Source organism: Delphinapterus leucas, chromosome 8 (genome assembly GCF_059928025.1).
Source record: "Delphinapterus leucas isolate spDelLeu-1000000601 "Yukka" chromosome 8, BTC_Dleu_Yukka2, whole genome shotgun sequence".
Taxonomy (NCBI): domain Eukaryota; kingdom Metazoa; phylum Chordata; class Mammalia; order Artiodactyla; family Monodontidae; genus Delphinapterus; species Delphinapterus leucas.
The window spans coordinates 34464049-34489655 of record NC_143136.1 but is presented as its reverse complement, the minus strand read 5'-3'; the positions used below and the strand labels follow the sequence as shown (position 1 = coordinate 34489655).

The 25607-nt window shown below is 41.2% G+C and overlaps 1 protein-coding gene across 4 annotated transcripts in view; it reads left to right on the top strand.

Moving 5' to 3' along the window:
• Positions 1-431: 431 nt before the first annotated feature.
• Positions 432-25607, top strand: part of CASP8 (caspase 8) — a 30445-nt gene continuing 5269 nt past the window's right edge. The window contains exons 1-9 of one of the 4 annotated variants that reach the window (XM_089916511.1): positions 445-558; positions 2179-2217; positions 2801-2864; positions 7094-7192; positions 9992-10329; positions 13773-13878; positions 14741-14879; positions 14990-15034; positions 24069-24154. In XM_089916511.1, the coding sequence (XP_089772637.1) occupies positions 10025-10329; positions 13773-13878; positions 14741-14879; positions 14990-15034; positions 24069-24154 (681 nt within the window). In that variant the 5' untranslated portion in view covers positions 445-558; positions 2179-2217; positions 2801-2864; positions 7094-7192; positions 9992-10024. Of the gene's footprint in view, positions 559-2178; positions 2218-2800; positions 2865-7093; positions 7193-9991; positions 10330-13772; positions 13879-14740; positions 14880-14989; positions 15035-24068; positions 24155-25607 lie in introns of all 4 variants that reach the window. The other 3 variants (XM_022567402.2, XM_089916513.1, XM_022567403.2) reach the window with 3 other exon arrangements.

The window sequence follows — 25607 nt, the reverse complement described above, 5'->3', positions numbered from 1 at the left end:
TCTGTCTGTAAAACTTACAGGCCTTACATACACTAAATGTAGTGAGCACACAGCTTCCTGGCTTTTAGTTTGCATCGGTTCCTTTAAATAAGAAACATTTTCTGTGCGAGTGAATCACCTCTGTTTTCCAGTTTTCAAAGTCAATTTTATTCTCTAGTTCTCTCTGTTCAGGAATTTTCTTTCTCTCTTACTGAAGACCAGATTTTGCCCTTCTGCCGGAGGGCAATGGTTTCACAAGTTCTCTTTCTTTTATCTCCCGATGTTTCAAAGCCCTGCTGAATTTGCTAGTAAATTCTGAATGTGGAGAGGAGAGAAACAGGAAGTGAGTCTGCTGGGACAGGCAGAAAAGCCTGGTTGAGTGATCGAAAGTAAAAGAAAACTTCTTCCGGGAGGCCTTTCCAACCCCACCTCCTTCCTCCCCCTCCCCCTTGCCTCGTTACAAGGGATTTTTCTCCGGTTGTAAGAGCCCGCCTCAGTAATCGGAACGTGTGAAGTTAGGCAGTCTAGGGGTCTTGGCATCGGGAGCTTGGTGACTGTGATGTTGCCAGGGTGGAACAGGTGAGTGTCTGGTGCAGAAGTGGCTTCTGGATACCACGTTGCCCACTCAAGGAGCAGATCAGACCTGCGGAGTGGAGTCACCTCTGGGTCCTGCTAGGGGCCCAGATCTTGGACTGGGTTTCTCTCCGAACCACAACCACTGACTTTGCTACTTTTTAACTCTGAGGAATCTCCAGTTCCTCTGCTGCTTCAAATATAGACACACTGTCTCTCACCTGCTGGATTACTTTGGAAATTCTACAAGACTTTATTTACCTACTTATGTTTAAATTATTTTCCGTTTGGCCTAGGGCAGAGGGTTAAGTTTATCACCCTGTCAGATCCCTATTCCCTGTAGCCCTTGGTCTCTAAGGCTTACGGGCCCCTCTCCCCTGCCCTGTTCTAGGTACTTTCTTTGATTTCCCCACTCCCACCCTATCTCCTACCCTCCCAAAGACGACCCTCTAAATCTTTTGATACATATCCTTGAATTGTTCTGTATCTTTGCAAAATGTGTCCTTGTTTTGTGTGTGTACGCTACTTTTTAAACTGTGTGATCAGGAACAAGAAAGTAATTTCTCTGTACCTCTGTTTCCTCATCATTAAATGGGATTAACACTCCCTCATGAGGTGGCTGTGAAGATTTAAGTTGATAATAACAGCATGAGCCACTTAGAACAGTGACTGGCACTACTAAGTACCCAGTAAGTGTTAGCAATTATTATTACGTATTAGTATTATTTGTATTGTATTTTGTTTGTTCCGTTTCTGACTTTTTTTGTTTTTCAAGTAAGCACTGTATTTTAAGTTCTGTGTAATTTGCCAGGTCCCACTTTGTAACCACTACTTATTATTCCATGATGGACAGCCTCCCAATCCTATATAAGGACTATAGGAGAACTTGCCCACCAATCTTTAGCCTGATCCAGCTTGCAAACCTTTGCTATTCTAATAGGTACAAAGTAGGGAGCTCGTTGCTTTATTTTGGCACTTCCCAGCTTACTCATGAGTCTGAGCGTCATTCGTACACTTCGGCCATCTGAGTATCCCTGTCAAGGAGCCCTGTGTCCATATCCATTGTCATTCTCCAGGGTTTCTTTTCCTCATTGATTTGCAGGAAACCTTTGTATGTTCTAGATATTGCTACTCCTGTGGCACATCCTGGGAACGGGCATGAAATATTCGGTCTCTGCCTTTGTGAAGCTCACAGCCTCGGACAGGAACCAGCCATAAAACAGTGGGATGAAAGCTGAGTGTATGCTCAGGAGGCCGCAAGAAAGAGTCAGGGAGCACATCCTGGGCTAGGATTTAGCCATTAACAGGATTTCATTCTGTTACTGTGCTCTCACTCAAGAGTTCTCGGGGCAGAGTCGAGGTAGCAAAGGGCACAATGGGACCACGGCACCCTTCCCTAGCCCTCTGCAGGTGGAGGGGCACTTTCAGACATCTCATTAATCCTCTCAGCCGTGAGCTCAGCCCTCTGAAAGCTAATATTCCATTTGGGGAAAGAAAAAAGGCAGTTTCAAAGAAGAGAGGTGTTTGATTTTTTTTTTTCTCTCTCTCTCTCTAGTTTTATCACCAGAAAACATTTCAACTGACTGAGAGCCAAAAGACAGGGCTAATGTGTGCTTTGTTTTCCAGGGCCAGTCCATGGTGAGGGCCCCAGGATTTGTCTTTTTGGTGAGCTCGACTGGGCCTTTTGGGAGGAAGGACTATGATTCTAGTGTTTTCTGGGCTGCTGAGGGTGGGCTCTTGTGGCCTCGGGGTCATGGAAGTGATCGTGTATGTGAGTGTAGATGGGGAAACCAAGGGAGTTTCTGTGAGGGTCAGCAGACCCTCTGAGAGCTGTGGTGAGGGCCCTGCAGTTTACAGATCCCAAGACCACTCAGGAGTGCTCAGTGAATATTACTGAATGAAACCATTAAAGTCTTCATAATGAGCCCCTAAAAATCTGTAAATTCCTGCAATATGAAAAGAAAGGGTTCTTAGCTATCATCCAGTTCAAACTGTCTCCTGTTGGAGTGTGGTAAGGAGGCCCCGAAGAGAAACTGACCCGTCCAAAGTCACACAGCCCGAGCCAAAGCTCAGGTGGCCAGGGTCCCCTGCCGGCACCTGCCTCCTCTTCCACAGGCTCCCTCTTAGCGATCTAGACGGGGGTGCTGCCTGGAGGCCGGCCTACCTCACTAGTGACTCAGGAGTTTCGAAAACAGGAAGTAAGTGAGCTGTGCTGTAGGTTCTTCATTTGACTTCATTCTTTTCTTAGATGTGCCAGGAGAGAGAGGCCTTTGAAGCGGCTGCCGCTGTGAGGGTTCTGGGACTTGCCTCTGGTAAGGTTGGATGGGCTTTTAGAGAGGAAGGTTTTTGATTCTAGAATTTTCTAGGCTACTGAGGGTGGGATCTGGTGGCCTCGGGGCTCATGGGGTGATCCTTGTATATGAGTGTAGATGCGGAAACCAGGAGAGTTAGCAGTGCTTCCCAGGGCTGTAGTGAGGGCCCACGGGTCCCTCCAGCTTCGGTTGATGCATTCCTGATCTTACGGGGGAATACTCCAAGTTCAGTTATCTGTACAGATGCCTCATCCTTATGCCGAGTTGTCAAAGAATAGAAACCAAAACTCAACTCTCAACTGTCTTTGCTGCTATAGTTTACCAATCTGCCGGCACTCAGACCACCAGTATAAACACACAGGTACACATAAACAGACACACGCATAAACAGAAATAGTGCTAAGGACTCAATTATTGATTTATTTTTGAGACATTAAAAGGGCACAGGACAGTACCGGGAATAATACAATGGCAAGCTTCAACTGATAATCAGTACTTGTGGGGTTAAGCGTTTATAGGCGGAGTTATAAATTTCTTCAGTTTGGTTGGCTCTGAGTTTTGTCGTGATTTGAACACCTTTCCTGGGCTGTGTGATAGCCCTGGCTGGGACCCTGCAGCGGAGGGTATTTGTGTGCAGGGTGGACATCTGGCAGGTTCTGGGGGAACCCCAGTTGGGGGTGGTCATCCTGGACTGGAGGGAGTAGTCACCCTATTGCTTAGGGGTTTGGGCCTGAGAGCGGCTTTCCAGTACTCTCAAGCTTTGAACGAGGTAACGGATTTTTGTCTCAGAAGAGTAATGCAAATTTTGGGTTTATTTTCTCCAGCTTTGAGGCAGTTTTCCATATCACCAAAAGAGCTAAGAGGTTGCTAGAATGTCGCTAGAAGGATTGTTTGTGATTAGATGAGATTTATTTGCAATTTAATTGTGGCGCAAAAGGCAGTGCTTATTTGGGACTCTGGGATGAGGTGCTGAGGTCTAAATCCGGGCTCCAGCATGTACCGGCTTGGTCTGTAAGGTTCTGACCCTCGCTTTGCTTTTGTAGATTTGTTAAGAACTCTTGTTTCTGTGTTTTGGGGGCTTCTTTAGTCTTTTAAAATTTTAAGTAATTCATAATCTTTAAAAATATTTTGATTATGTGTCTTTCTTCATTAAATTCCTTCACTGGCTTCCAACTGGAATCAGAATAAATTCTAAATCCTTGCAGGGTCTGTCATTGAGACCCTTGAGTGAGATGCTCAAACCCGGGCCTGACGCCTCTCAATAGCTTATTTCTGAACTGATTTTTCACAATAGTAAAATGAGGATGATAATAGCAATTTCTTCAGAGGATTGCAGTAAGTGAGACAAGAAAAATATTTTTATGTTTATATGGTTGTATGTTATAAACACACATCATAATATAAAAATTTATATCAAAATACTTTGGGGCACACATTTATTATAAAAATATTAGATATACTTATATATCATATAATACAAATATATTTATATTGATTTATTATTGTTATATAATTGGAAATAAAAGAAAAATTCTGGAGGGCTTTCCATTTCCACCCCTCTCTTCCACCTTGTATGCAATATAAACCAATATATTCAAATTTATCTTCAAATTTATATATTCAGCATATGTATATGCACACACATTATATATGTATATATATGTGAACATGTGAATAAAATAGGAAAAAACCCACTAAATTTGACCCTAAAATTACTTCTAAGTTTTTCTAAGTGATTTTTATTTTTCTTTTAAAAGTTCTCTAAGGAATAAATGTTACTTTTACTATTTTAGGATGAGAAAAATACAACAATGAATATTCTCCTTAGAATATTACTCTAACAAAGTTTCTAGCTCATGAGCACATGCAGTTAAACCCAGGGCCCATAAAAAAAGAAGTGCCTCTTGGTCCCTGTTCCTATAGAGCCAGAACCTAGAGGTGGCCTGTTGTTAACGGTATAAAATCTAGAGCAGGTAACAGTGCTTCCCAGGCACTACGATCAAAGAGATGTGTGACCTAAACAAACAAAGACAATATTATACCCACAACGTGTTCTGGAAAAAGCTGGGTCAGAAAAGAAGCCTTGCCAGCACTTTCCCTACTAAGTGTCCATTTTAATATGATGCAAAAATAATTTAGAAAGCATTGTCAGGCTATTGCAAAGATAATGAAACGAGTGAGGTGAACTGGCCATAGAGGACAGGAGCCCATCATGTTATATCCAAATTCACGTCATCCTGGCCTTGGATTGGAATTTTTTGTATACTGTCAGAAAATGCTATTGAATATGTAACAAAAGCCTTAAAAATCTTTATTCCTTTTGTCTCAGTAATCCTATCTCTAGGAAATTATTCTAATAAAATAATTGGAGGTATACGTGGAGATTTGCATTTTAAGATCATCCTAAATGTAATCAGAGACTGGTTAGATAAATTCTTGCCCATTCATATGATTAGATGCCTTACAGATTTAAAAATCCATGCTGTAGAAGAAAAAATAAAGACATCAAGACGTACTTATAATATTATCAGTGGAAAAGTCCACGTATACCTCAGAAATATGGTGTTTAAATATGAGGGAAAATATATATGTGTAAAATATTCGGTAGGAAGGACAGTAAGATTATTAGGCATTTATCTTTGTTTTTTATTTTACTTTAATTTTTTAAAAGTTGAAGTATAGTTGATTTACAATGTTGTGTTAATTTCTGCTATACAACAAAGTGATTCAGTAATACATATATATACATTCTTTTTTTAATATTCTCTTCCATTATGGTTTGTCATAGGATATTGAATATAGGTCTCCATGCTATACATAAACACTTACATCTGTTAACCCAACCTCTGACTACATCTCTGCCCCAACCCCCTCCCCCTTGGCAACCACAGGTCTGTTTCTGTTTCAGATAGATTCATTTATGTCATATTTTAGATTCCACATATAAGTGATATCATATGGTATTTGTCATTCTCTTTCTGACTTACTTCACTTAGTATGATAATCTCTAGTTGCATCCATGTTGCTGCAAATGGCATTATTTCATTCTTTTTTATAGCTGAGTAATATTTCATTGTATATATGTACCACATCTTCTTTATCCATTTCTCTGTCAATGGCTATTTAGGTTGCTTCCATGTCTTGGCTATTGTGAATAGTGCTGCTATGAACATAGGGGTGCATGTATCTCTTTGGATTAGAGTTTTGTCTAGATATATGTCCAGGAGTGGGATTGCTGGATCATATGGTAATTCTATTTTTAGTTTTCTGAGGAGCTTCCATACTGTTTTCCATAGTGACTTTACCAACTTACATTTCCACCAACAGTGTAGGAGGGTGCCCTTTTCTTCACACTCTTTCCAGCATTTGTTATTTGTAGAGTTTTTAATGATGGCCATTCTGATCAGTGTGAGGTGATACTTCACTGTAGTTTTTATTTGCATCTCTCTAATAATTAACGATGTTGAGCATCTTTTCAAATGTGACTATTGGCCATTTGTCTTTCTTCTTTGGAGAAACGTCTCTTTGGGTCTTCTGCCTATTTTTTGATTTGGTTGTTTGTTTTTTGTTGTTGATTTTATGAGCTGTTTATATATTTTGCAAATTAAGCCCTTGTCAGTTGCATCATTTGCAAATATTTTCTCCCATTCTGTAGGTTGTCTTTTCATTTCGTTTTTGGTTTCCTTTGTTGTGCAAAAGCTTGTAAGTTTGATTAGGTCCCATTTGTTAATTTTTGTTTTTATTTCTATTGCCTTGGGAGACTGACCTAAGAAAATATTGGTACGATTTACATCAGAGAATGTTTTGATTAGGCATTTAATCTTTGGATGATAGAATTATAGGTAATTTTTATTCTCCTTTTTATCTTTCCTGTATTTTCTAAAAGGAATACAATAAGCATTGTTATCATTAGAAAGAAAATAATTGCAGAGGGGAAAAAAAGGAGATTCTGCTTTCATTTGATTCTTTGGTTGATTTTATTCTGTAAAATGATATTTTAGCAATGGTTAGAACTTACTGGAAGATTTAAGGACACTTGGACCTAATGGTTTTAAACAGGGCTGGACCCAGTTCTGATCCTTTCCAGTTTCATATACTGGAATAAAAATAGTTATTTAAATAGAGATTTTAATTTAAGTACATGTATATTTAGGGTAATAAAATGGTAAAGATTTACACAGTGCAAAGAGTATAGAATGTAAAGCAAGTCTCTTCCTGTCCACCCCCAGACTTCTAGCTCCTCTCCTCTCAGGCAACCACTGAAGCAGCTTCCTGTGTATTTTCTTCAAAGATCTGTGAATACAAAATCTAGGCACTTTATGAGTTTGGTATGTCTCTTTCCAGAATTTCCTTATCTTTTATTTTCTGCTTTAATATATATGTCTGTAATCACTTAAAATCTAATTATGCTGTTTGAGTATTTCTAAAAAGTAGATGTATGATTTTGGTTATATTGCAACTTGCTATTTTCACTGTCATAATAACATATCTTGAATATCCATTTTAATTTCAGAAGTTGGAGTGCATTTTCTTAACTGCTGCATAATATTCTGTAGGATGACTATGCTTTAGTTAATTTAGCCATTCCTTTATTGGAGGACATTTGGGATGTTTCTGGTTGTTCAGGGTTATATATCGGGCTGTGGTGAGACTCCATGTACAAACCCTGTTGAGCACGTGTGTGTCTATGGAGTGTGATTTAAGGAATGAACTTGCTAGTTTGTTCCCTTGAATGTCTAGAGGTTTTGTTTGTTAAACTTTGAACGTATGCTTTTAGGTGCAGCCCAAATGTTTAAGGTATCTTTCCTATATAAAAGTATTTTCATGATAATTGATTGCTTTTGCAGTGAATAATCTAGGCTCTGCAGCCTTTGTGAATCCAGTGTAAAACAAGATGTATCTTTCTAAGACACTGTCCCTCCAGTTTCCTAATCAAGAAAACTTGTCTAAACAATAATGTCAGCTCTAGATTAAAAGGGAGAAAAAAAGTTTTGCCCATAATTCCAATTCTAAGAAGGAAATAATCAGAGGTATGCACAGGATATATGAAAAAAACTCTCAGTGAAATATTATTTTTAATAGTAAAGGAACAGAAAATTGCTTAAAATAAATTTTGATATCTCCACATGCTGGAAATCAAGAAATATTAAAAATATGCCAAAGAAGAATATTTATGGTAAGGGTAAATGTTCATTCTAAATATTCAGTGGGTATAAAAAAAAATACAGATGTACACGCTTGGATGTGCAACCTGATTCTAATTTTTATATAAATGTGTATTTGTGTGTATGTGATGTATGATAATGATAACCATGACCATGTTATAATTTATTGCATTTTCAATTTTTACCGAAAAAAAAAACCACCCCAGTGTTCTGTAATCAGGATTGGGGGGAAGTAATCAGGATTGTTTTTTTTTCAAAATACTGTTTTACTTTATTTTAATTAATTAATTATTTATTTTTATTTTTGGCTGCATTGGGTCTTCATTGCTGCGCATGGGCTTTCTCTAGTTGCAGCGAGTGAAGGCTACTCTTTGTTGCGGTGCGAGGGCTTCTCATTGTGGTGGCTTCTCTTGTTACAGAGCACGGGCTCTAGGCGCACGGGCTTCAGTAGTTGTGGCACGAGGGCTCAGTAGTTGTGGCTCATGGGCTCTAGAGTGCAGGCTCAGTAGTTGTGGCGCATGGGCTTAGTTGCTCTGCAGCATGTGATATCTTCCTGGACCAGGGCTCGAACCCGTGTCCCCTGTGTTGGCAGGCAGATTCTTAACTTCTGAGTCACCAGGGAAGTCCCAGAAAAGGTGTTTTTAAAAAGAAAAACTAAAAGCTTCAAAGTCTTTTGGGCCACTTTTTAAAAATATTAAAGTTTACCTTAATGTTTCTATTTTAACATCAGAGGTACAAAATACACAGGTCCTGGTTCACGCCATCACCCCTCAAGTGATAGTCAGGATTTGTGGTTTCATCCGAGAATGTCAGTGAATGCAGGGAGCTTAAAAATTTAGGAGCCTTGGGGCTTCCCTGGTGGCGCAGTGGTTGAGAGTCCACCTGCCGGTGCAGGGGACACGGGCTCGTGCCCCGGTCCAGGAGGATCCCACATGCCGCGGAGCGGCTGGGCCCGTGAGCCATGGTTGCTGAGCCTGCGCGTCCGGAGCCTGTGCTCCGCAATGGGAAAGGCCACAACAGTGAGAGGCCCGTGTACCGCTAAAAAAAAAAAAAAAAAAAAAAAAAAAGAGAGGGCAGTGTTTCAGGAAACCCCAGACAACCTTCATACAAGAAGCCCCAGGTCTGGGGTTTCTCTTGGTTCCGTTTCCAGTCTTGGGTTCTTGTCCAGCTGTGGGTGCCTGTCCTGAGGCCCTTGGGGGAGAGCACTGCATCGTGTCCTCCTGCCACCATTGTTTCCATTAGACCACATGACTTCTCCCACCTCCAACCCTTCCAATCTGTCCTCCACACTTTATTTTATTTTAATTTAATTTTTATTTTATATTGGAGTAGTTTCTGGTGTGAAGCAAAGTGATTCAGTTATACATCTACATATGTCCCCCACACTTTAAATGTTAATCCCTAACTGGATGACGTCACGCTCATGTTTACAATCCTTTCTTGGTTTCCCATTATATCCAGGAGAGAGCCTGACCCCCTTGACCCATCGTATGAGGCCCTTTATAACAGTTACCGGCCACAGCTCCATCCCTTTGTCTCACGACTCCCTCTTCCAGACCCTTCGTGGTTACTTTATTGAGCTCCCTTTGCCTGCCTGAACTGACTTGAACGTTCTTGCCTCCAACTTTTGCATAAATTATTTCCTTCAAAAATTGTCCTTCACCATCTCCTCCCCAAAGGTGAATTCCCTCCAGGAAGCCCTTCTCCCAGGCTGAGTTAAGGCTCTTTCCTCTATATTTCTACTGTGCCCTGGTCACAACTCTCTGACCACTGGCTAGTTTGTAAATCTACCTTCCAAAACAGTAAGCTACTTGAGAGTGGGAACCTGTTTGTTCGCTTTCTTGCCTGTATCCACAGCATAATGCCTGGCATATAGTAGATGTAATAGCATTTGATGAAGGAACAAATCAGTAAGTGGTAGTTTTCTTCCTCATCTGAACATAACATTGTATTTTAACCTAGGTAACAACTACATTCTCCTAACGCTTGATCAGCATGAATTTCAACAGATGTCTGTATAATATTGGGGAACAGCTGAACAGTGAAGACCTGGCTGCCCTCAAGTTCCTGAGCCTGGACTACATTCCACATAGGAAGCAGGAACCCATCAAGGATGCCTTGGTGCTATTCCAGAGGCTCCAAGAAAAGAGAATGTTGGAGGAAAGCAACCTGTCCTTCTTGAAGGAGCTGCTTTTCCGAATGAATAGACTGGATCTGCTGCTCACCTACCTGGACACCAGTGGGGAGGAGATGGAGAGGGAGCTTCAGATGCCGGGCAGGGCCCAGATCTCTGCCTATAGGTGGGGAAAACCTCCATGGTGTGGAACTGGGATGTGTGGGTTGAATGGGCACATCTTTATGGGCAGGGCTGATGCTGTTTGTAGGTTGTCTGTATGGTGTGACTTTGGAGCCTTTGGGAAGATGTCCCACCACAGTCAGATTAAGAAATTTAGAGACTTTATGTAGAATTCAGAGAAAAATATACTAAAACCATAAAATAAAATTTTCTTTCCAAGGTGAAACATTACCTATAGGTATGCCAAAATCCAAATAGACACTTTTTAAACGTTCTGACTCTCTCTCTGTTACATATCCGTTATCTTGATGCCTCTGCTTTGCTGATGCCCATACCATGCACTTCTTTGCCGATTATTGAATAAAGCATTGCTACTTCCCAGCTGAGACCCCCTCCCACCTACTTCTGGATGACTATGAAATTCTCAGTAGGGTTTTAGGCTTTTATTCCATACCTTAAGACTTGTGTTACCAAGTTCTTAAGTGAGCTGTGTGTTGCCAGTCATTCTGGATTGGCCAGGCCAGACCCCTGCAATGAGTGCTTTTTTGTTTAGGGTATAAGATAACCATTTTAAATCTATGCCTGGCCATCTGGAAACCCCCATTGTAATAACCGATATTGTAAGGTTAAACAGCTTCCACAGTTTTACTTCATAAGCCATCCTGTAACGCCCAATGACTGCTTAATCCCTGTGACCCCAGATGCTGTCAGAACAGCAGTGGCTTGGGCTGTCTGTCCTGCCAAAGGCTTAACACAGTAGAGAAGTTAATTCCTTATAGTTCTGGAGGCTAGAGGCTAAAATTGAGGTGTCAACAGGATTGATTCCTTTTTAGAGGCTCTGAGGGAGAATCTGTTTCATGATCCTCTCCTAGCTTCAGGTAGTTGCAGGCAGTCCTTGGTGTTCCTTGTCTTACGGATGCATCGCTTCAATCTCTGCCTCTTTCTTCACCTTGTCTTCTCCGCTGTGTATCTGTGTCTTAATTTCCCTCTACTTTTAAAGACACCAACCATCGGATTAGGGCCACCCTAATCTAGTATGATCTTATCTTGGCAAGATTACATCGACAAAGACCCTTTTCCCAAGTAAAGTCACTTTTACACGTTCCAAGTGGATGTGAATTTGGAAGGAGAGTGGGGAAGGATACTATTCAATACTGGGTAACTTTGGTTCAATAGAATTGTGAAGTCCTTGTACTGAATTTTTTTCATTAAGGCATCAATTAATCATAAAAACAACAGCCCCATAATTAGGAAAGCTAGAGGGCCTCATCTTGTGTCCCCTGTCTTGGTCTTTTGAAGGTTGCACTCCTGCCATGTGAGCAAAACCAAGGCAACTTCCAGTGCAGACAATGACATGGGCCTCTCTGTTGGAGGGTTACGAGTGTGTAACAAGGGCAGGATCTGTCTGTTAAAATCTTCAACATGTTAGCTTGGGAACAAAAGGGTCAGCACAAGTAAAATCTCCTGCTTGTTCATCATTGTTGAATATCAAGTAAGAAAAAAAAAATGCTAGTGTGGCCACTTTCCATTTATAAGATATTTAAAATTTCAAATTATCATTGCTACCTATAAAATTAGTACCTTATAAACTATCCAGATTTATTTCTGGACAACAATGGTACAAGAAAGCCAGTAGGTTTCATTAATGAGGAACGTAGAAGGGCAAAATACCTTGTGATAAAGTTAAAAGGGGAGGTAGCTTTTGATTGGACCCAATCTTGGTCAAACTGAGACAGTTTTAGAGAAATACTTTGTTAGAGATTCCATGAGAAGAAGGATGAAGCAGGTGATAATACTGAGTAACTTCTGTTTCTACACTACAGTTGATCATTGAACAACATGGGGGTTAGGGATGTGGACCCTCTGCACAAAAATCCACTTATAACTTACAGTCGATCCTCCATATCTTAGGTTCCACATTTGTGGGTTCGACCAACCGCAGACTGTGTAGTACTGTATTATGTATTTATGTATTTATTTATTTTTGTGGTACGTGGGCCTCTTACTGTTGTGGCCTCTCCCGTTGTGGAGCACAGGCTCCGGACGCACAGGCTCAGTGGCCATGGCTCACGGACCCAGCCGCTCCACAGCATGTGGGATCTTCCCAGATTGGGGCACGAACCCGTGTCCCCTGCATCGGCAGGTGGACTCTCAACCACTGCGTCACCAGGGAAGCCCTGTATTACGTATTTATTGAAAAAAATCTGTACATAAGTGGACCTGCGCACTTCAAACCTGTGTTGCTCAAGGGTCAACCATGTTTTTATTTTTAGAATTTTAATTTTCTAATTTACTTTTGAAGTTAACATGTTTTTGTATTAAAGTTATTTTCCTTTGCACCATCATAGTAAAAGGTTTGCCGACTTATAAAACTTTCCTTTGTTCATTCAACAAGCATATCCCAAGAGCCTATCATAATTTAGGAAATAATAATGCCTGTCATGTTTGAACACTTAGTGTGTTGCCAAAGGTTGGTTTAAGTGCTTCAGGTAAACTTATTCATGTAATCCTCAACACCTCCCAGAGGGGTAAATAGAGTATTATCTACAATCTACAGATGAGGGGGAAAAATTGTGTAACATGTCTAAAGCCACACAGCTCATGGATGGTGGATCCAAGGTTCCAACACCAGGAGTCTGGGTCCCCTGCACTTAAACACTGTATCTCGTGACCCTCTAGGCTTATTGAAACCAAAAGGGCACTGATCCCATTCTCAGGGAACTTGGACAGCTTCATAAACAGACAGTTATGTGTGTTACTCTTCTGGCGATGCACAGGCAGGTACAGCGGGGTGAATACAGCCTTGAGGACAGTCAGGCAGTGCTTGAGCTGTTAGGGGATGAGTGGTTGTCTGCAGACGGACAAGGGGATAGGGGTGGGAGGAGGCCCAGCATAACAGGGTGAGGGGCAGTGCACCTGGGTGTGTTTGGAGAGGAGATGGGGGGACAGCAGTAAGGAGCATCCAGAGATGAGGAGACAGGCTGGGCTCAGTTCACAAAAGCCTGTGCTCCAGAAGGAGGTGTTTGGCCTTCCTACTGAAGGTAGCGGCTGGGAGAACATTGACTAGTTTTAATTGAGGAATTCCATCTGATTTGCATTTTGAAAAGCATGATATCCAAAATCAAAGCTTTTTTTCTATTGCAACAATATCTTGATTTTATAGCGAAGGACAAAGGAAAAACACAATTCATTTAACTGAAATTAACTGAAAGTCAAAGTTGGAGAACTTTAAATTCTGTTAAGAGTGGGATAGTTGGGCATGAGCCATTTGTCTTCAGTGTCACTACACCAGCCTCTTTCCAAGGACTCAACTCATAAATCATGTCATTATCTGGCTTTATTTTCAAGGGAGGCCATAGGAATCAAGTCCACTGTGACCCGGATGGGAAATCGGTTGGGAAATCATTTAAGAAAATATTTCTAAAGTGTTTCTGTTTCCCACTTCAGGGTCATGCTTTTTCAGATTTCAGAAGATGTGACCAAACTGGAATTGAAGGACTTCAAGTTTTTTTTGAGCCAGGAGATCGCCAAATATAAGCTGGATGATGACATGGTAAGACCTGGTGTCTGACCGAGGTTTAGTCCTGAGGGTGAGTCAGCCAGTGGGGATTTCTGAGACTAAAGAGAGCACTTGTCAGTAAAAGCAACATGAATTCTCACTTTTTAACTGGGGAGAAGAAGAATGCTGTCAGGCATGAGTGCTGTAGATATGATGCCTCTGTATACTGTGAAGTGCTGCTTACATTAATTACCAGGAACAAGGCAGAGTGAGGAGCAAGGGGAGAAGGCTGGTGTGGAGGCACAGGCAATGTGGAGACCTTGCAGAGCCAGGAGAGACGGTGGTGGGCCTGAGATCGTTTCCCCACTTCTGCAGTCTCTGAAACAACCTGGGACCTGGAACTCTGTGTGTGTGTGTGTGTGTGTGTGTGTGTGTGTGTGTTGTGATGTAATGTTGTATGTGTGTGTGCTTGTCTGTGTGTGTGTGTGTTATGGGGACACTCAGCCTGGAGATGATCAGGTGGCAGAGGCAATGGAGGGTGTGAGGCAGTCCCCAGGGCTGTTGCCATAGGGACCAGGCTGTCACATCTCAGCCATGCACTCGGGCTGCTTCACTGTCTTCACATAAAGGTGTCCACAGGCAGTCTCAGAACAGGGCCTGGGCCTGGGGACTAGGTGACATCTGATGTGACTTCTCCTGTGTCTTCTTATTTCTATCTTTCTGGGCCAGAAATCATGAATTACCTCCCTAATAATCTACTGATTGGCTTTATAAGACCAGGATGTCCTCTCAGGAGGGTTGGCTTGGGAAGCTAGGGTGGGTGCTTAGTTTGGAGAGAGTGGAAGCAAAAAAAATGTTAATCTAAAAGCCAATATGTCTCCATCTAGTCTTCCAACTTGATTTCTCCTCCCTCTAGACCTTGCTTGATATTTTCATAGAGATGGAGAAGAGGGTCATCCTAGGGGAAAGAAACTTGGACACCCTGAAAAGAATCTGTGAGCAAATCAACAAGAGCTTGCTGAAGAAAATCAACGATTATGAAGAACTAAGCAGAGGTATAAATAACCTGAGAGCTGTGGATCAACAAAATGTAGTCTTAAATGGACAGACTCCTCTATGTCACAGCAGTTTCTAATCAAATATGTGTGTTTCTTTTTAAATTCAGAGCAAAGAATGAGCCTTGGAAGAGGTCCAGATGAATTTTCAAACGGTAATACTTGCAGATATGTTTTCGAGGTTTATTTAGTTAATTTACTTCCTGATAGCCTCATTGCCTCCTCTCCACAACCTTCTACCACATCCGCATTTTGTTTTTAATTGGAGTAGAGTTGTTTTACAATGTTGTGTTAGTTTCAGTGAATTGAAGTAGAGTTCCCCGTGCTATAGAGCAGGTTCTCATTAGTTATCTATTTCCTACCTATTAGTGTATATATGTCAATCCCAATCTCCCAATTCTTTCCACCCCCCGTTTTCCCCATGGTGTCCATACGTTTGTTCTCTATGTCTGTGTCTCTACTTCTGCCTTGCAAACCAGTTCATCTGTATCATTTTTTCTAGATTCCACATATGTGTGTTAAATATATGATATTTGTTTTTCTCTTTCTGACTTACTTCACTCTGTATGACAGTCTCTAGGTCCATCCACGTCTCTGCGAATGACCCAATTTCATTCCTTTTTGTAGGCTGAGTAATATTCCATTGTATATATGTACCACTTCTTCTTTATCCATTTGTCTGCTGATGGGCATTGACGTTGCTTCCATGACCTGGCTATCGTAAATAGTGCTGCAATGAATATCAAGGTGCATGTGTCTTTTTTTAAAATAAAATTTATTTATTTATTTTTGGCTGTGTTGGGTCTTTGTTGCTGCACATAGGCTTTCTCTAGCTGTGGCAAGTAGGGGCTACTCTTCGTTGCTGCATGTGGGCTTCTTAATGCGGTGACTTCTCTTGTTGCAAAGCACGGGCTCTAGGTGCACGGGCTTCAGTAGTTGAGGCTTGTGGGCTCTAGAGTGCAGGCTCAGTAGTTGTGGCACACAGGCTTAGTTGCTCCGCAGCATGTGGGATCATCCAGGACCAGGGCTCGAACCTGTGTCCCCTGCATTGTCAGGTGGATTCTAAACCACTGTGCCACCAGGGAAGTCCACATGTGTCTTTTTGAATTAAGGCTTTCTCTGGGTATATGCCCAGTAGTGGGATTTCTGGGTCATATGCTAATTCTATTTTTAGTTTTTTAAGGAACCTCCATACTGTTCTCCATAGTGACTGTATCAATTTACATTCCCACCAACAGTGCGAGAGGGTTCTCTTTTCTCCATACCCTCTCCAGTATTTATTGCTTGTAGATTTTTTGATGATGGCCACTCTGACAGGTGTGAGGTGATCCCTCATTGTAGTTTTGATTTGCGTTTCTCTAGTGATTAGTGATGTTGAGCATCCTTTCATTTGTTTGTTGGCAATCTGTATATCTTCTTTGGAGAAATGTTTATTTAGGCCTTCTGCCCATTTTCGATTGGGTTGTTTGTTTTTTTGATATTGAGCTGCAGGAACTGCTTGCTTGTATAATTTGGAGATTAATCCTTTGTCAGTTGCTTCATTTCCAAATATTTTCTCCCTTTCTGAGGGTTGTCTTTTTGTCTTGTTTATGTTTTCCTTTGTTGTGCAAGAGCTTTTCAATTTCATTAGGTCCCATTTGTTTATTTTTGTTTTTATTTCCATTTCTCTAGGAGGTGGGTCAAAAAGGATCTTGCTGTAATTTATGTCATAGAGCGTTCTGCCTATGTTTTCCTCTAAGAGTTTGACAGTGTCTGGCCTTACATTTAGGTGTTTAATCCATTTTGAGTTTATTTTTGTGTATCGTGTTAGGGAGTGTTCTAATTTCATTCTTTTACAAGTAGCTGTCCAGTTTTCCCAGCCCCAATTATTGAAGACACTGTCTTTTCTCCATTGTATATCCTTGCCTCCTCTGTCATAGAGTAGTTGACCATAGGTGTGTGGGTTTATCTCTGGGCTTTTTATCCTGTTCCATTGATCTATGTTTGTTTTTGTGCCACTACCATGCTGTCTTGATTACTGTAGCTTTGTAGTATAGTCTGAAGTCAGGGAGTCTGATTCTTCCAGCTCCATTTTTTTTTTTTTAAGAAGATGTTGGGTGTAGGAGTTTATTAATTAATTAATTAATTTTTGCTGTGTTGGGTCTTTGTTTCTGTGTGAGGGCTTTCTCTAGTTGTGGCAAGCGGAGGCCACGCTTCATTGCGGTGCTCTCACTATCACGGCCTCTCTTGTTGCGGAGCACAGGCTCCAGATGTGCAGGCTCAGTAGTTGTGGCTCACGGGCCCAGTTGCTCCGCAGCATGTGGGATCCTCCCAGACCAGGGCTCGACCCGTGTCCCCCATATTAGCAGGCAGATTCTCAACCACTGCGCCAGCAGGGAAGCCCCATTTTTTTTTTTTTTTCTCAAGATTGCTTTGGCTATTCGGGGTCTTTTGTGTCTCCATACAAATTTTAAGATTTTTTGTTCTAGTTCTGTGAAAAATGCCATTGGCAATTTGATAGGGATTGCATTGAATCTGTAGATTGCTTTGGGTAGTATAGTCATTTTCGCAATATTGATCTTCCAATCAAAGAACATGGTATATCTCTCCATCTGTTTGTGTCATCTTTGATTTCTTTCATCAGTACCCTGTAGTTTTCTGAGTACAGGTTTTTTACCTCCTTAGGTAGGTTTATTCCTAGGTATTTTATTCTTTTTGTTGCAATGGTAAATGGGAATGTTTCCTAAATTTCTCTTTCAGATTTTTCATCATTAGTATATAGGAATGCAAGAGATTTCTGTGCATTAATTTTGTATCCTGCAACTTTACCAGATTCATTGATTAGCTCTAGTAGTTTTCTGGTGGCATCTTTAGGATTCTCTATGTATGGTATCATGTCATCTGCAAACAGTGACAGTTTTACTTCTTCTTTTCCAATTTTTATTCCTTTTATTTCCTTTTCTTCTCTGATTGCCATGGCTAGGACTTCCAAAACTATGTTCAATAATAGTGGTGAGGGCTTCCCTGGTGGCGCAGTGGTTGAGAGTCCGCCTGCCAATGCAGGGGACACGGGTTCGTGCCCCGGTCCGGGAAGATCCCACATGCCATGGAGCGGCTGTGCCCGTGAGCCATGGCCGCTGAGCCTGCGCGTCCGGAGCCTGTGCTCCGCAACGGGAGAGGCCACAACAGTGAGAGGCCTGCGTACCACAAAAGAAACCCCAAAACAAAAACAAACAAACTAAAAAAATAGTGGTGAGACTGGACATCCTTGTCTTGTTCCTGATCTTAGAGGAAATGCTTTCAGTTTTTCACCATTGAGAAAAATGTTTGCTGTGGGTTTGTCATATATGGCCTTCATTATGCTGAGGTAGGTTCCCCCTGTGCCCACTTTCTGGAGAGTTCTTTTAAGCATAAATGGGTGTTGAATTTTCTCAAAAGCTTTTTCTGCATCTATTGAGATGATCATATGGTGTTTCTTCTTCAGTTTGTTAATATGGTGTATCACATTGATTGATTTGTGTATATTGAAGAATCCTTGCATCCCTGGGATCAGTCCCACTTGATCATGGTGTATGATCCTTTAAATGTGCTGTTGGATTCTGTTTGCTAGTATTTTGTTGAGGATTTTTGCATCTACATTCATCAGTGATGTTGGTCTGTAATTTTCTTTTTTTGTGATATCTTTGTCTGGTTTTGGCATCAGGGTGATGGTGGCCTTGTAGAATAAGTTTTGGAATGTTCCTTCCTCTGCAGTTTTTTGGAAGAGTTTGAGAAGGATGGGTGTTAGCTCTTCTCTAAATGTTTGATAGAGTTCACCTGTGAAGCCATCTGGTCCTGGACTTTTGTTTGTTGGAAGATTTTTAATCACAGTTTCAATTCCATTACTTGTGACTGGTCTGTTTATATTTTCTATTTCTACCTGGTTCAGTCTTGGAAGGTTATACCTTTCTAAGAATTTGTCCATTTCTTCCAGGTTGTCCACTTTATTGGCATAGAGTTGCTTGTAGTAGTCCCCTAGGATACTTTTTATTTCTGCGGTGTCTGTTGTGACTTCTTTTTCATTTGTAATTTTATTGATTTGAGTTCTCTCCCTCGTTTTCTTGATGAGACTGGCTAAAGGTTTATCAATTTTGTATATCTTCTCAAAGAACAAGATTTTAGTTTTATTGATCTTTGCTATTGCTTTCTTTGTTTCTATTTCATTTGTTTCTGCCCTGATCTTTATAATTTCTTTCCTTCTACTAACTTTGTGGTTTTTTTGTTGTTGTTCTTCTTCTTTCTCTAGTTCCTTTAGGTGTAAGGTTAGATTGTTTATTTGAGATTTTTCTTGTTTCTTGAGGTAGGATTGTATTGCTATAAAGTTCCCTCTTAGAACTGCTTTTGCTGCATCCCATAGGTTTTGGGCCGTCGTGTTTTTTTGTCATTTATCTCTAGGTATTTTTAAATTTCCTCTTTGATTTCTTTATTGATCTCTTGGTTATTTAGTAGCATATTGTTTAGCCTCCATGTGTTTGTGTTTTTTTACAGGTTTTTCCTCTAATTGATTTCTAATTTCATAGCATTGTGATTGGAAAAGATGCTTGATATGATTTCAATTTTCTTAAATTTACCAAGGCTTGATTTGTGACCCAAGATATGATCTATCCTGGAGAATGTTCCATGTGCACTTGAGAAGAAAGTGTAATCTGCTGTTTTCGGATGGAATGTCCTGTAAATATCAATTAAATCTATCTGGTCTATTTTGTCATTTAAAGCTTGTGTTTCCTTATTTATTTTCTGTCTGGATGATCTGTTAAGTGAGGTGTTAAAGTCCCCCACCTTTATTGTGTTACTGTTGATTTCCCCTTTTTATAGCTGTTAGCATTTGCCTTATGTATTGAGGTGCTCCTATCTTGGGTGCATATATATTTATAATTGTTATATCTTCTTCCTGGATTGATCCCTTGATCACTATGTAGTTTCCTTCTTTGTGTCTTGTAACATTCTTTATTTTAAAGTCTATTTTATCTGTTATGAGTATTGCTACCCCAGCTTTCTTTTGATTTCCATTTGCATGGAATATCTTTTTCTATCACTTCACTTTCAGTCTGTATGTGTCCCTAAGTCTGAAGTGGGTTTCTTGTAGACAGCATATATACCGGTCTTGTTTTTGTATCCATTCAGTGAGCCTGTGTCTTTTGGTTGGAACATTTAATCCATTCACAGTTAAGGTAATTATGAATATGTATGTCCCTATTACCATTTTCTTAATTGTTTTGAGTTTGTTTTTGTAGGTCTTTTTCTTCTCGTGTTTCCCGCGTAGAGAAGTTCCTTTGGTATTTGTTGTAGAGCTGGTTTTGTTGTACTAAATTCTCTTACATTTTGCTTGTCTGTAAATCTTTTGATTTTTCCATCAATTCTGAATGAGATCCTTGCTGGGTAGAGTAATCTTGGCTGTAGCTTTTTCCCTTTCATCACTTTAAATATATTGGGCCCTCCCCTGTAGCCTGTGGAGTTTCTGCTGAAAAATCAGCTCATAACCTTACGGGGATTCCCTTGTATGTTATTTGTTGCTCTTCCCTTGCTGCTTTTAATATTTTTTCTTTTTTTTTAAAGACTTATTATTTATTTATTTATTTTTATTTTTGGCTGTGTTGGCTCTTAGTTTTGGCACACAGGATCTTCATTGAGGCATGCAGAATCTTTCATTGCAGCATGCAGACTCTCGTTGTGGTGTGCGGGCTTCTGTGTAGTTGTGGTGTGTGCATTTTCTCTCTCTAGCTGTAGTGCACAGGCTCCAGGGTGCATGGGCTCTGTAGTTGTGGCATGCAGGTTCCAGAGCACACGGGCTTTGTAATTTGTGGCACATGGGCTCTAGTTGAGGCATGTGAGCTCAGTAGTTGTGGCACATGGGCTTAGTTGCCTTGCGGCATGTGGGATCTTAGTTCCATAACCAAGGATCGAACCCACGTCCCCTGCATTGTAAGGCAGATTCTTTACCACTGGACCACAAGGGAAGTCGCTAATATTTTTTCTTTGTATTTAATTTTTGATAGTTTGATTAATATGTGTCTTGGTGTGTTTCTCTTTGGGTTTATCTTGTATGGGACTCTCTGTGCTTCCTGGACTTAATTGACTATTTCCTTTCCCATATTAGGGAAGTTTTCAACTATAATCTCTTCAAATGTTTTCTCAGGCCCTTTCTCTTTCTCTTCTTCTTCTGGGACCCCTATAATTCGAATGTTGGTGCGTTTAATGTTGTCCCAGTGGTCTCTGAGACTGTCCTCAGTTCTTTTCATTCTTTTTTGTTTATTCTGCTCTGCAGCAGTTATTTCCACCATTCTATCTTCACTTCTCCATTCTTCTGCCTCAGTTATTCTATTGATTCCTTCTAGAGTATTTTTAATTTCAGCTATTGTGTTGTTCATCGCTGTTTGTTTGCTCTTTAGTTCTTCTAGGTCCTTGTTAAACATTTCTTGTATTCTCTCCATTCTATTGCCAAGATTTTGGATCATCTTTACTATCATTACTCTGAATTCTTTTTCAGGTAGACTGCCTATTTCCTCTTCATTTTGTTTGGTCTTGTGGGTTTTTACCTTGCTCCTTCATCTGCAGCATATTTCTCTGTGTTCTCATTTTGTTTAACTTACTGTGTTTGGGGTCTCCTTTCTGCAGGCTGCAGGGTCATAGTTCCTCTTACTTCTGGCGTCTGCCCCCAGTGGGTGGGGTTGGTCCAGTGCCTTGTGTAGGCTTCCTGGTGAGGGGACTGGTGCCTGCATTCTGGTGGGTGGAGCTGGATCTTGTTCCTCTGGTGGGCAGGGCCGCCTCCAGTGGTGTGTTTTGGGGTGTCTGTGAGCGTAGTATGACTTTAGTCAGCCTGTCTGACTAAAGGCTGGGGTTTAGACTAATGGGTGGGGTTGCATTCCTGTCTTGCTAGTTGTTTGTTGTGAGGCATCCAGCACTGGAGCTTGCTGGCCCTTGGGAGGAGCTGGGTCTTACTGTTGAGATGGAGACCTCTGGGAGAACTCTCGCTGATTAATATTCCCTGGGGTCAGGAGTTCTCTGGTGGTCCAACATCCTGGACTCAGCTCTCCCACCTCAGAGGCTCAGGCCCAACACCTGGCTGGAGCATCAAGACCCTGCAAGCCACATGGTGTGGAAGAAAAGAAAAAAAAAAAAAAAAGAACAGACAAACAAAACCCCAAGTTGAATGGTAAAAGCAAGACAAAAAACCAATCAAAAGCAGAAAGCAATCTAAAAAAAGGCAAAGAAAGCATAAAACACACAAAAGAGATAAAAAAACATAAAAACATAAGAAAGGTGAAAACAAAAGGAAAAAATACAAAACAACAAAAAAGTAAAGTAAAAATTGAAAAATATAAAATATAGTTAAAAAGAAGATAAAGGGCTTCCCTGGTGGCGCAGTGATTGAGAGTCTGCCTGCCAATGCAGGGGATATGGGTTCGTGCCCCGGTCCAGGAAGATCCCACATGCTTGCATACTGCAAAAAAAAAAAAAAAAAAAAAAGGAAGATAAAAACAAAGCAAAACAAAGGAAAAAACAAGGAAAAAGCACAATATAATGACAAAGTAAAGTAGAAAGAGGGAAAAAATAGAGTAAAAAATATATTACAAATAAAAGCATAAAAAGAAAAGAAAAAATAAATAAAAATTAAAAGAATAATAAAAAACAATAGAACAAAGTGAAAAAATTAATATTAATATTTTCCTGTGGCCTCACCTGTCAGTGTCCTTGCTCCCACAGTGAAGCGCAGCCAATCCCTGCCTGCCTGGGAAGTCCTCCAGTACTTCTAGGTGGGTCTCTGGACCTGCTGTGGGCTCTGTAGGGCCAGCTCAGACTCTGACCTGGCCCAACTCTGGCGTGTACTTGCCTGCAAAGTCCACAGTCGCCCCCAAAGTCCACAGCCTCAATTGCAGGAACACTCATTGTCTATTCAGATATTCCACAGATGCAGGGTTTACCAAGCTGATTGCAGGGATTTAATCCTCTGCTCCTGTGGCTGCACAGAGAGATTTCCCTTTCTCTTCTTTGGTCCCACTGCCCCTGGAGTTCAACTTTGGTTTTGGTCCCGTCTGTGCATGTGGGCCACCCTCAGGCATCTGTTCCCCACCCAGGCAAGAGGGGGCAAAAGCAGCGGCTTGATTAGGGCTCACTTGCTCACTCAGGCTGGGGAGAGGGAGGGCTACAGCAGTCACAATTGTGACCACTTCTGCATCTTTTTTTTCATTTTGTTTTATTTATTTATTGGAGTATAGTTGTTTTACAATGTTGTGTTAGCTTCTACTGTACAATGAAGTGGAGTTCCCTGTGCTATATAGCAGGTTCTCATTAGTTTTCTATTTTCTACATATTAGTGTATATATGTCAATCCCAATCTCCCAATTCATCCCACCCCCACTTTCCCTGCTTGGTGTCCATACGTTTGCTCTCTACGTCTAAGTCTCTATTTCTGCCTTGCAAACTGGTTCATCTGTACCATTTTTGTAGATTCCACATATATGCGTTAATATACAGTATTTATTTTTCTCTTTCTGACTTACTTCACTCTGTATGCAGATGACATTTGCATGTTAATGGACCTGTTCTCCTAATAGCACTGGCTACTTTTCACCTTCTCTGCACATTGGAAGATATAAAAGGCATTGTCAAAAGACAAAGACCCTGCAGCCCCAGGCCAGCATGTTTGAAATTGGGGCAGAGTTAGTTAGTGATAAGATTTTCCCTTATTCTGTGAACTGCAAGGATATTATGTTCAAGGTGGTCTGTGAATTTTCTTTTTTTTTCTTTATTTTATTTTTTTTAACAAATCCTGACTTTATTTTTTAAAAAATTATTCTATTTATTTTTAAATTAAAAAAAATTTTTGGCTGCATTGGGTCTTCTTTGCTGTGCATGGGCTTTCTCTAGTTGCAGCAAGTGGGGGCTACTCTTCGTTGTGGTGTGTGGGCTTCTCACTGTGGTGGCTTCTCTTGTTGCAGAGCATGGGCTCTAGGCATGCGGGCTTCAGTAGTTGTGGCACACAGGCTTAGTTGCTCCACGGCATGTGGGATCTTCTCAGACCAAGGCTTGAACCCATGTCCCTTGCATTGGCAGGAGGATCCTTAGCCACCAGGGAAGTCCTGTGAATTTTCATTTTAAAAGGGACTTTATGTTGTCCTGGGTGCTACATCTTTCCTCACCAAAGCACCTTCCCTGCCTGTGTCATTCCAGATGTGTCACAATTTCTCATAAGGGGGGGCTCCCTTGAAATGCTGGCCATGTCGGACTCTCCAGGAGAAAAAGACAGTGAGTCACAGGTACGGGGAAATTCCCATTCCTTTTCTCCTTTGTGCTGCTGATTCTAGTTATTGTGTTCCTGAGTTTTTTTTTTTAGCTTCCAGATAAACTAATAAGGGACAGAAACTTATTGAAAATGTTGAGAACTGTAGAAAAAAATTCACAAAAGCACAAGTTTAAAATGTGACTTTTAAACTTTGAATTTTGAAAAGGTTTCCCATGTGTTAAATTTCTATTTTAAAAGCAAAGACGTTGGAATAGTTGGAGGGTAGAGGGGTGGGGAGCCTCCAACCTGATCCTTTTAGCAGCTGCATCAGCCTAAATGGGAGAGGGCTTTGGGAGAAGAGTCAGCAGGACTAGAAAAAGCAAAGTCTTCTTTTAGCTTGGCATTTCAAAACAGTTTCTCCTTTGTGATTAGGGGTAAGCAGCACATGCTAACGATCTAGTTGTCTCTATGATCTCATCCCAATGAGCTGGCCCAAGAATTGCCTTTCTAGATATCACTTCTGTTTCTGTAACTTTCAGCAATTTACCACATTGTGACTCAGCAGCCCATTCACTCTTCCTTGTGGTGGGAAACAGAGGAAACCCTGTATGCCTAATGTCTAGTGGGAGACTTGAAATTAAGCTTAGGAGAGACCCTTTGTTAGTGGACCCCTGAGCAAATTACCAGACCTCTCTCAGTCTGAACATCAAGGGTTAACTGAAGTCACGTGGCACTTTGTAAACAGTAAAAGCACTCTGCATGCTTTTATCCCCACCCGTCAGCTAATGACACTGAGTGCAAGAGAGATTCGTTAACTTGTCCAAAGTCTTAAGGTTATTAAGTAGTAGAGCCAGGAATTTGGCCCCCTAGTCTGGGGCCCTTTTCTCCACCTTGAGGAACTGCATGGATTTCCCAATAAATGCTAAATATCTCAGCACTGAAACAACCCCAGGGAAGTCAGGAGGTCACAGGGTCACCTCTGATTGATACTGTCAAGTAGTAGAGTCTGGATACTGTAACCTGTAGCACAGCCAAGACCTGCCTGCCCAGCACATCTGTCTCCTCTAGTCACTGTGGTCCTGAGATCCAGATTAAGCCATCAGCTTGAAAAATCCTGGGACCATGCTATGCTGTGTGATGGGCAGGCCCTCACCTGTTAGCCCAGAAGCATGGATGAGTTGAGCAGAGAGCTGAGGGAATCACAAGGTCTCAAAGGGGCAGCCCAAAGACAGCACCAAGACAGTCATTCATCCAGGAACTCCTGATTGAGCTCTCACAAATTAATAATAATCCTAGTCCCTGGCACAGATGTTTACTGCCTTGAGCAGAAATGAGAATAAATAATACCAATACAATGTGGTGACAACACTATTAATATAAGTGCAAATGCTCAGGACGCCCAAGTATTGGGACACTGACTTTCCACACTAACTGTGGGGAAGAAGTCTGCGATCCTTGTCGGGGGATGAGTGGAAACTAGCTCCTTA